This window comes from Lissotriton helveticus, chromosome 5_1, assembly GCF_964261635.1.
Source record: "Lissotriton helveticus chromosome 5_1, aLisHel1.1, whole genome shotgun sequence".
Classification (NCBI taxonomy): Eukaryota; Metazoa; Chordata; class Amphibia; order Caudata; family Salamandridae; genus Lissotriton; species Lissotriton helveticus.
This window is the reverse complement of record NC_136065.1, coordinates 2,039,592,089-2,039,604,135: the sequence shown is the minus strand read 5'-3', so window position 1 is coordinate 2,039,604,135 and position 12,047 is coordinate 2,039,592,089. Positions and strand designations below refer to the sequence as shown.

The 12,047-nt window shown below is 42.3% G+C and overlaps 1 protein-coding gene across 4 annotated transcripts in view; it reads right to left on the bottom strand.

Annotated features, from left to right (window-relative positions):
• Window positions 1-205: 205 nt before the first annotated feature.
• Window positions 206-12,047, bottom strand: part of PBX2 (PBX homeobox 2) — a 248,920-nt gene continuing 237,078 nt past the window's right edge. For all 4 annotated transcript variants that reach the window (XM_078645857.1, XM_078645856.1, XM_078645855.1 and 1 more), the window contains exons 8-9: window positions 10,177-10,263; window positions 206-8,189 (exon numbers count right to left, since the gene is read on the bottom strand). In XM_078645857.1, coding sequence (XP_078501983.1) covers window positions 8,097-8,189; window positions 10,177-10,263 — 180 coding nt within the window. In that variant the 3' untranslated portion in view covers window positions 206-8,096. The remainder of the gene's footprint in view (window positions 8,190-10,176; window positions 10,264-12,047) is intronic.

Genomic DNA, 12,047 nt, shown 5'->3' with positions numbered 1-12,047 from the left:
CCAAGGACCGCGCCAAGACGAAGCGCAGCAAAGATTACAATGCCCATCCCAATACTGTGGAATGAAGTTCAAAGTGATGCATGGTTCTGCTGGTATCCTGCAGCATTAATGAACCATCTACCCCCCAAAAGCTATTTTTAAACAAATGCCTCCTCCCCAGTAAGCACAGAAAACACCCAATCCCTCAAGAATCTCTATCAGCATGTAAATATCAGATCAGTTTATTAAAGATAATTAAGTCCAAAGTCGATGTATCTCGTTACTTTTATTTTTCTAAACACCACAAAAAAATAAAATCAATAAAATGAGACAAAACGTCCCCAGACAGGATATAAAACCAGACAGTCAGAAAGGAAAAAAGCTAACCCTCCCCAACCCACCCTCCACAAGAAACAGACAACCACTTTGGATTCGCATTGTTTTTTTTTGTGTTTTTTTAAAAAAGAAGCTCTTAAAGTCTCACAGCAGGAATGATTCCAATTAGGTGATATATTTGTAGTTCTCCAGCATCCCAGCCCCCTTTATCTGGTTGGGTATGGGAGCAGTGCACCATATTCGTACAGCAGCAAGCCCAAAGTTCACCTGCAGCCTGAATGTGGTTATTAGGAGTAGGGGATGTCTCAAAATATTTTCTGTGAGGAAAGTGTATAATAGGAGCTGTGTTACACTTCGTCATAACAGCACATCTTGTGAGACAGGCAATGTAGACAGCATATTGCCAGATTAAGAGATGAAGTTTCTACAATTGTTCGCTTAAGATGGGCTGCAAGAACATTATAATGGTACTGCCGCTGTGCAGAACTGAGATTACCCAATTTTGAGAAATTGGTTTGTCAGGGCTCATTTGTAGAGAACACAGTTGACAAACTAGACCGAATGACCAATGTTTTTAGCTGCACTCTGCCCAAAGATGTCAACAAGCCACATCTCATCCCACCGAGCAGCAACAGTGGAACTGGCCACCTCTGCGAAAGGGAATGAGGGTAAAGGAGAGACGCAGATAACCCTTGTCAGGCTATCTGTTAATTCAGCTTCCTCAATAGCTTAAAATGCTCTGAGGTGGCGCATCATCTGATTGTATTCAGCTCAATATTTTTTGTATCATTTTTAATGAATCACTAATTTCTAAACAGTTCACATTTTTCATTCCTGCTAGGAAAGACGTACGACAGTGTAGGATGGGAGACTTGGAGGTATACAAATTGTCTCACCTACACAATTAGTTTTTTCTAGCTCAGAAGGTTTCCCTGTTGTGGTCACAGATTAGATAAAACAAGGACCACCAAGTTTCATTTAGAGACAAAAATATTTTTTATACAAACAAATCAACCCTGTTTCATAGCAATCTGAACTGATCCACACCTGTCCGACCCTGGTTATCTCGGACAGTGCACAGGAGGAAGGCAAAGGCAAACGTGGGCAGTCTTGTTTGCATTCCCTACTTTCTATCCCCCATGCCTATCACCCCCAAATTTCTGCGAGCTGCCACCAATATATATTTATAAAATATAATGGGATCCAAAATAGAAGTGAGAAAAGAATGTTCCACTGGGAAAAACATTCACAACCTCATTTTCACCACTACACCCTCCCCATACAAAAGAAAATATATTGTGACATATTTACACATGATTTATGGAGAACCTAGTTTTTAGAACAAAATGTTTGGAGGGAGGGCAAGGCGAGTTAAAACACATGCTGCATGTCCAAACTTCATCATCAGCCAAATAACATTTAGGCCCTGTCAGAAAACGCTTATTAATGGCATAACTGAGGGCATTTGCTTTGAAAAGTACAAACCAAACATTCCAGAAACAAAACTCATATTCTCAAGTTTGGAAAACTAAGTTCTGAAAGAGACCATGTTCAGGGAAGACATTTATCCACTGGAGCCGAGAGTAAGGAGGGTGGAGGAGCACATCTAGAAAGTGAATGAAATATTGCAATTTTCTTGGACGGCTATCATACCCCTCACGCTCTCTCCACCCCCACTTACTGTCAAATACATCTCATGCCTTAAACCCATGGTGTGAATATGTCAATCTGTGTCAGGCCTCCTATAAAATAACAATCGCAAGAATGCTGGAAAAAATGGAATATAGATCAACAAGAAGTGTCACGTTCACTGCACCCACCTCTCCTAGACCACCATGTACTATGCCGCCCATCCAAAGTTCCCCCACCTATCCCTCCCTCCTTCCTTCCAAAAAAGGAAAAGAAAATAGAAATCCTGGTTCACGCAGCAACACGCCTCAGAGGTAGTAATGTGAGCACTCTAAAATCATGGAGCAATTCTATTGGTTTATATGAGCTTGCATGAGGTAATAAAGCTGTTTTTGATTGGCTAGTCATGTACACTTTTTTTTATTGTTTCCCCACCCCTTACTCCCCAGTACTATATACACGGACTCAAAGAGGGAAGACCCATCATTTTAAAAAACGTTCCAACCGGTTGGCCATCTACTAAGACACAGTGAACCAAACCATTTTAATACCAAGTTTTTTTCCCTTCTTTTCTATAAATGGGTAATTAAATGCCAGAGTTTAAAACTCTGCACAAAGGTCCACAGTGTGAAGGACGGAGAAGTGCTGGCATCCTCCCTAGAAAAACATAGTGGTTAAAACTGTGGCCATTTCCCACCACCAAAATGCAAATCCTCAGTTGTTCCTTTTGCGGCACAACCTCAAACGGCTATCCTATCTCACCCACCCATAATAAGCACAGCTGACACCAGCCCAAGTTCCAAAATTACAATTCATGAAATTTAAAAAGAAGACCCCATTTACTCAAGGAAAAACGCCATTTTCTTTTCAGGCTCGGGTGCCAAGTTTTTAGCAGTAGGGAAGGTTGTAAGAAGCATAAATTAGAGCCTCGTCGCCAGACAGTACCTAAACCACTTAGCAGACTTCTCCATTTGTCCGTAAGTGAAGCCTGAAGGTAACATCTTTCTGTAAGTTCCTTGGAGGTTGAGGCGGATTGGGTGGGATGGGGGTAAGCGGACAGAATTTGGTTATAGGATGCAGTCTTTTGTATCCAAATGAGTTAAGAAATTCAGAAATTCTCTCAAAATGCTCTGGCTCTTTTGCAAAGCCTTGTCGCCACCGTCTGTAAGCAACCAATTCAAGAAAGGAGACAGTTAACAACTGGTAATTAGAGTTACACAATTAACATTGAAAATATTCTTGTTGCAGTGAAGGATTGCTTTGTAGATCTAATTAAGGTGCCAGACTGAAAGCAAAAGCCCCGCATTGCTAGTCCACTACTGTGATGATCTGAATTCGGATTGGAACCCACAGAACAGAGGCCACACCACTCCATCGCAGCTACTGATCCCCTGTAATGAACAGAGGCTCCCCAGTTCATTGCTGGTTTCACTTGACAGAGAATGGAAGCTCTAGAGTGCCTTCAACTACACTCTGACTAGGGTCCCTGGAATTCCTCCAATTCAATCATGGTCACCCTATTCATGTCACTGCAGTTAAAACACCAGCTCCTGCTCTTTCACAGCTTTCATCATCCAATATCCTACAGCATGTTTAAAAGCTCTCCCGTACCATTACGGCGATCATGGTTTTAGGACTAACCTCCTCGTGTCATTACTCCTAAATAGACCGTTTCTATTCCATTATGCTCACCAGGTTCCAATATACCACAGCAGTGACAAACTCCTCCACACTATTATGGCTTTTATTGTCCCCTACAAAATGGAAGGTCTCCAGGTACCAAAAACGTTCTATGTGCCAACCTCGCTCAGTAGGGAAGAAATATATTGTGCAGCTGTAACAGTAGTTTGGCAGCTTGTATCTCCATTAATTAACATCCATCTAATTGTTGGGCTCAGAATGGCATCTTCCTGATCGGAGATTTTGAATGTGAAACAAACATGTCAAGAATGTCTTTTAGGTCATCAACTTGAAATGCCCATCATCACATTGGGCGAGAAATGAATCAAGTAATGTGACTTTTTGGGGGAGATGTAATAAAGGCTTTGAGGAAAGCCCCAGTGACTATAGGGATGCATAATGAACTAGTCTGCATGTCTACAGCTGCAGACAATTATAGGATCTCAGGAGCCTGGAACTGCTGCTCAATTACATGCTCTCCAGATAGAATGAGGTTTCCTGAGCACTGTCTGTAGCGGCAACTTCCAATATGATGCTGCCGACATCATAAGATGTGAAAAACAGGCGTGTCTTGCGCCAGCATGTATTCACTACAGAGGAGGGTATCACTGACTAGCATATTTGCAGGTTAGTTGCTCACCCCTGGTTGCGTTTTCTGCTGCTATGTGCATGTCCCCTTGCTTGGCCCACTGGATTTCTTGAGCTATAGTGCATAGCTTGAGTCCATACTTATTTTAACCCATCATATTCTAGTGCAATGAAATGCATGCCGATGTCCTAGGTGCTCCAGCAGCCCTACGCCCAATCGGAACTCGGCACACTGCAAGGGAGTCATCTGTGAACATTTCTATTAGGATGAAGTACTAAAAGGTCATCCATTCTTCATGTTCTTGTGCATCCTCCACTAAAATCTTGATGAACCTTTTCTGAGACAACACTAGATCCTGGGGAAACCGTCTCAGTGGCCAGAGCTGTTAATTTAGGGGTCTCATATGTAACCTGCCATATGGAGATCACTGAATACATTACATAATCATTAACAAACGTGTTCACTGCTAGAGACCATGAAGTGGTTCTTTGGGAGACATACCACCCAGACCTTGTGGGAGGTTAGACACTGCCTTTTTCCCGCTGAAATAAGCGCACTTCTGAAAAAGGGAAGGCATTTTGAGGAAAGAGCTTCACAAGAGTTTGGGTCTTTTGGTGACACTTGTTATAAAATGTCAAGTAAAGCTATTACATTTTGATATAAATGAGGACTGAAACTCGAAAACTCACAGTGCTCACATAAGCCACAATTGCTCACATAGCCAGAGAAAAAGAGTTGTCTCTAAGAGCAAACTGGCAATAGACTGTGCTGTGCATAGAGAACCTTCAGCGATTCTTCAATGATTACGGTGAGAGCATCAGGCTGCACTTGTATCCCAACTTCATACTTTTTCACCTTTCTGAGCAAACTGCTGCAATGCAGATTTGAAATTGATATTTATAGTCAATCAATCAATTGATAGATTTTTAGAGTCATTGTATTGTCTTGGAAAAAGAAACTGAACCTCTGATAGGCGACCAGAAGGGGTCCTAACATCAAGCAATAAGATGGAGATTAACACCTCAAAGGATCTTTGAAATGGGGGGTGAGGAGGGAGGGGGGAGAGAGGAGAGAGAGAGACCGAGAGCGAGTGAGTGTGAGTGTTATATATATAGATATATAATTTGTGTTCATGACTATCAATGAAAATCCTACGAAGCAGATGGGGTAGGATTCTAACTCCTCCATAGTTGAATAAGCCAACAGCTATATTGCTGCTCTACCTGCTTCCAAAAACTGCGCTGTGTTGATTACAAGTTAAGCTTGATTTTTTTCAAAGTTAATGTATTATGCCCGATTGCTTTACTTTAACAGTGGACCCTTTTCTTCCACTTGTTGCAATATAGCTCATCTGCCCTTTTCGTTGGCATTTCATGTAATGAACTCACCTTGCAGAGAAGGTGCAACTGACAAAGTCTGCATCTCATTTGACATTTTCTTAAGCAATGGTGTCCACATTATATTCCTATACTAAGTCCTTAGCTGAAATGAACAGGGATTTACATAATCAGGACTTTAAGCATGTAATCGCGATGTTAGGCCAACTGTACCTAGGATCCAGACCATGTGAAGATTTGGACAATGTATTCTCTTCACTTCCTCTTTGTAGCATCTTGCTAGAGAATATGTGCTATGTCAAAAGCTTCTTCAAACGTCAGCTTATCCTTGCTTGGAATAGTTTCCGATAACTTAGCATCAAAATGTGTACTCTTGACGTTTTGGTGTAGAGGGATCCATTTACTAAGATAAAAATAAAACGTCTGTCCCAAAGCATGCACTTCTTTTGACCTGAAGAGGAGGCAAGTCTTTCGGAGTCAATAGCAGAATTATTTCTTTCTGTATGCACCCAGATTAAAGGGGCCAATGTGGCACCTAGACTCCAAACAACTAAAGGAATGTCATTTCTGAGTTTTTAACTGACTAGTTTAGTGGCTGTGCATTCCCTTGAAGGACTAAAGATAACTAGTTTACACCTAAGGACGTCGTTTTAAAATGCTATGCATGTTCGTGTCTTTTCAGAGATCTCGAACACCGTACTCTCCTTGGTGGATACATTCACCACCACTTCATGTTCCAAAGCCACGGCATAGGCAGCCCAACCTTTAGGACTCCACATTTTTAAAGCTTAGCACAGGGTGTTACCTTAAGATTACACCACACATGCGAGTTTATGTCTAGGCGCTGTTATTACTAAATAATACAACGTACATGATGTTTTCTCCATGGTGAGAAAGACAACCCCCAAAACAGCCTTGAAAGTGTCGGTTTTCCAAATAATTCAGTCCATTGCAGAGCTATCGCATAGGTTACCAAACCGATGGTAGATAAAACTATCGGAAGACGTCACCCAAGTGTGGGGCATTGTAAGCTTGCTGCCTATGACAACGAGTCAGCTCTTCGTATGCCTTGTGACGGACACCCGCAGTGTAAGACAAACAAGATGTTATTCCAAGCCCAATAACTAGACGTTGAAACAAACTGCATGTGAATCTATATTAAGATTTAGGCTGCAAATTGTGGATACCCTGTTTTCACCAACTAACACTCCAGCAACCATTCAATGATTATCAGACTTCAGGCCATAATAAAAAGGAGACCTAATCAAGGAGTAAAGCCCCCATCACTTTGAGGTTTGTAGTGTTTCTTAGGCCTGACAGCAGGTCACCAATCCGACACTGTGAAGAAAGAACAACATTTCCATCTCCCAACTGCCACCCTCAGTTACAGGTGACAGATGCACTGCTGGAAAGAATCAGAATTCATCACAGTTCTAACGCAAACGTCCTATATCCTACTTAATTGCTGAAAAAGTTCATACGGCCGGTGAAATTAAACTAGTTAAGAATTTTAGCCGTACGGGAGAAATCAGGGAAACAAAATTAAAAACACTCCCAATGTAAAGCAATTTCAAAGATTTGTTTGCTAATTGTGGAAACGCCAATGCCTTCCAGTTGACAGGACTGAAGGGAAGCTGTGTCTCGCCTACCACAGTGTACTAGATTTCAAACATTCAAGTAATAAAGTAGAGTTCATGGCACTGCATCCTAAATCAAAGCCTGTGGAAATAACTGCACTAATTGCCCACAGTGTCTCCAAAACCAGGTAACGAACAACTGCAGGAGATACCCACTTCACCTCGACCACAAAAAGGTGGTTGCAAACGGATAGGGCTGAAGAGAATTTCAAAATTCGGACACGATTATCAGCATGTTAAATGGGCTGGTTCTACTGCCGACCTGGTGCGACAACGCAGGCACCAAGAACCTGAAGGACGCCAGAGGGAAGTAGCGCCTCTCTTCTACATGTCCCAAAACACTCCGGCATGGCATCCCCAAACATGCGTTCCGTTCCACCGAAGACCTCCACCGCCTTCCTTGAATACATGGTGCTGCTTCGGGGTGCTCTGTAGTGAAACTGGGTGCAGCAAAGTACTGTGGGTTAGCCAAGAAGATTGCCAAATCCTTGCAGCATCTTTCTATAATAAAGTAAATGGAGCTTGCCAAGTGAGGAAAGGAGATTTGACAGAATGAGGTGGTACTGGTAAAGCTGAAGTAGAGTGTAGAGCGCTTGGTGCCTGCTTTCTTTCAGACCCTCAAACTGGTGCTGTGTTCTTTACTCCAGCAATGCATGTCCCTTCAAGCTTTCCAATAAAGTCTCTGAAGGTTGCTCTGATGCACACACGTCTGTTTCTCTAGGCCTGTGCTGCAAACTTCCTTTTCACCTTCCATCATACCACAGCACATCTCCTAACATTACCACCATCTTGTGTCCCAGCCACCATAAAAACAGAAAAAAATCTTTTTCATAGGGCTGGCAAAATTAAGTTGGATGTAGCGCATTTTGTGATGCCCTTGGATCCCTAGCGCATCAAGATGGGAAGCAGTTAGTTGGAGGTGTCCGAGTGTACGCTTCCAGGCCCCTCTGTGGGTGAAGTCACAGACGATGGAGTCGCTGCTTCCTGCCAACCACCATTAGCCTAGAAATGACAGAAGGAAAATCAATCATGTACATGCAAACAAAGAGAGCTGTAAGCAATTGATACAGAAAGTCTATGCTGGCGAGGAGTGTTCAAAATAAAAACGCAGTAAACATTATCCAAAGTGCACAGTTTAAGTTAGAAGATACCCATACGGAGGACAGAACATTCAAGCTTGCGATATGGATGTCGACTATCACTGTAAATATGTGTTCAGATCAATGATATGGACATAGTTGGGCAATTCAAAGAGAGTTAATTTGATTTTATTAACCACCTAACTCTACTGTACTTTACTTGGATCAAATATAGGTAAAGAACTTGGATCAAATATAGGTAAAGAAGAGACACTAGAGACCAGGAACATACATTTGGGGGATCCAGTCTCATATGTGACATAGCCCAAGAGACTACCTTGAAGATCTCAAAAGGAAATCCACATAACTGACTGCTTGGATATTGAAAGGAAGGATATGCAAGGTATCACGAAAGATCACAGGACTGAAGGCTTGCTTGAGGCATCTTTCCCAGCTTCCTAATCAATGAACAGAAAGCCGATTCGTGTGGCTGGATTCCTTAGTGAGATCAATGTGCAACCACATCTTGAACCAAGGCAAACCCCTTACACAACGATATGGTGAGAGACGAGGAAAGGCTACCATTTTCTAAATGACGGGTAGATATAGAGAACTGTTTTGAAGTGACTGACTTGGACCAGAGCAAGTCTCAAGTCAGTCAAATACATCAAGGAACGGCTCATTAAGTACATGCCAAGTAGGACCCTTCGGTCTGCTGATGCATGTAACCTGATATGCCCTAGGTTTAACCTCGCATTCGAGGGTGGCAGAGCATTTTCTAGTACTGTCCCCTTGGCATGGAATCACCTCCCAGCAGAACTTAGGAAGGAAACTAACCTGCTAATGTTTAGGAAGAAGCTGAAGACTGTGCTATTTTGGGAGGCTTGGGGGCCCCTGTGATTCGGCAGTCTGGTGCCTACTGATGTTGTGTGTCCGCTGATAGCGCTTAGATACCTCTGGGTGATATAGCGCTCTACAAACTTATAATAACATAACAAGTCCGATATTCAAAAGACTGCAGGAATCCTCTCCGTTTTTTGCCAGTACGGCAAGAAAACAAGTTACATCCTACTCAGAGTGTGGTATGCCTCCATCCCACTCCCCCTCCACGCAGAAGGATATTGAGTCATGCAGAGGCACCATAAGAAGCTGATCAACCTTATCGCATTCAGGCATCCCCTAAACGTCTTCACTCCAAATTTAAAATTGGAGTTGCACACCTTCACAGCACCAGACCGTAGAAACCCACCTACATTAGGTCACATGTTAAAGGCACAGGCTCAAGATCCAGCGTCTGCCTAGAATAAAGTGCTTGGCTCTGCTGCAAGTCTATGTAGGACTCCAGTGCTGTGTTCAGTACCAGGTTCTCCTTTCCACTGGTGGGTTGATGAAAACAGACTTAAAGCTTTAATAAAGGGTCACTTACTGCTCCTTTAAGCCATGTGATTATTGTGCTAGCTAACAATTGGGGGTAAAAAAGTTGGTGGTGTAAAGAGAGAAAATAGGTCCAGCAAGCGGTCATACGGGCTATTTTAGCACAAGGATGAACGGTGAAGTGTCCAGGTGCATGTTGTGCATGTTCCCAACTCGCATACCCCAGGCCTAACAATTCGGATACACAATTTATGGCCTAGGTGCCAAAGAGTTCTTTGAAGTTGAGAGACACTAGTTTCCAACAACACGTGCATGTTAATCATAAATAAAGCAGGCAGAGTACCCACACACTCGAAAGAAGAGTGATTGCTTGGATCAACCACTTTGAATCCACATTAACACTACATCGCTTCTTGTGCTCAGGTGGCCAGCACAGCCATGAACACTGATCATAGACTAGGCAACATCTACAATGACCATCGACTTCGTCAAAAAAAGTATGACACATTCAACAATGCACAGACTGAAAGACATACTCTCATTTCCCGGGGACTGTACATCTGGCTAGGCACCATTCCTTCTCCGTAGCCCCCAGCACCCATCGAGTGACGAAGAGCCTCCACCTGCAGGAAGCAACACAATTATTTTAACATTGAGAAGTAAATGGCATCCTCTTAAGATGGTACATATAGTAGCAGATCCTACCTACTTTAACATCCAACACTAGGCGGCGATCTATGCATAAGATGTGAATTCAGCAGCCCACATGCCTCGAACACATTGTTTGCATTTCCCCTCACTCTCCGATTTTCCCTTCATGGTACCCCCAGCAGTTCTGCCTTTCCTGGCATCTCTTTTTTACTCAAGTTCATATTTCATTCTTCTGCGTCAATCTGTAAATTGCCGTTCTGCTCTTCCCTATCATCACAAATGTGCATGCTTGTTTCCTCTTCTTACATCTAGGGCAAAACAGCACACAGGGGAAGTCCAGTGCTGAAGTCTACAGATTATCCTCTAGTGGCCTATGCTCCTTAGATCTGTAGTGTAATATGCCATCAGAATGGTTTCCATCTTTTAATAGCACTACATTCTGAACCTACATACATAGTCTTAAAAGAAGACCATATTCTGGATTTGATCTTATTGTGGTACTGGTTGGAAAAGTCGCCCCAGTGATTTTCCTCACGAACAGACCATACATTTCTTCACTGGAGATAATCTAATAACATACCATAGCTTACTAGGTGGCCATCAGAGATTGAATGAAGGGCCTACACTTGGGGACGCTGCGTAGTGGGATTGTTTGCCGATGTGATGTTGGATTTTATTAGTCTTGTCTTCTGTATTCCCTCAGAAATCTTAATGCATGCCATCACCATCATCTCTCATTTGAAGAACAGACACCCGTAGTGAAGCAAGGCTACAGCAAAAACAGGGGATACGACTATCCAAAATACCCCGTTTTCAACTAGAACAAGGCAGCACACCGCGCCTTCGTAAACGTTTTTTTGACAACAAGTGGTCCACATATATTGAATGGTTCACTTAGCCCATCCCCAGAATTGGCCCAGCAGCACTCCCTGACGTTTGCCAGATATAACGGTCGGCTAATTATACAAAAACGTCCACAGATCGACGGACCTGAACTAAATTCTACAATCGTTATTGGATAGGAATGACTATAATAGTCCGCAGATGGTAAAAACATCTTTTGATTACCTGAGAATCACAGCCACTTCAACTTATAAGAAACAATACGTTAAAGAAACATACAGGAGACCTATGAGGATCCAACTGTATGACAGACAACGAAAATTACAGTCTTGATAAAGGTGGCACCGAATCAAACGCAAATCCACCGAAACGCGTCGACGCAAGCTTAAGTACAATTCATGTTGTTCCTCCCTGATGCATATAAGATTGTGAGGTTATAACACCAGGGCAGTTTGAAACTTTTTCTGTGAATGTATGCCTTGTAAAACTTTCAAATTTTATGATTTACATTTTAGTTTTGTCTGTCCTATATTTTTGTGCAGGTCACAAAAAGATATATCTGTTTTTAATTGTGTGTTTATACTATTTTATAAATGTATTGTAAGCTTTTTTAATATCTCAATAAATTGTTATGTACTTTGAATGTTGTTTATATTCTTAATTTGAGGAGCAAAATTTCACTTTGTTATAGCTAATGTTTTAGCTTTCTGTGCACATTACCCAAGGGAATCAATCTGTTTCTTACTTAGGTCTAACACCCCAATTCCCTTGCTTGTTTCAAGGGGTTCCTCTCTATCTATACATTACATGCCATCACCAATACACAATGATCACCTGTTATGCGTTTGTGGTAACTCTTTCTCAAACTAACTTATGTGCGGTGTTGCTGTACTCTTTTGGTTCTTCCACACTA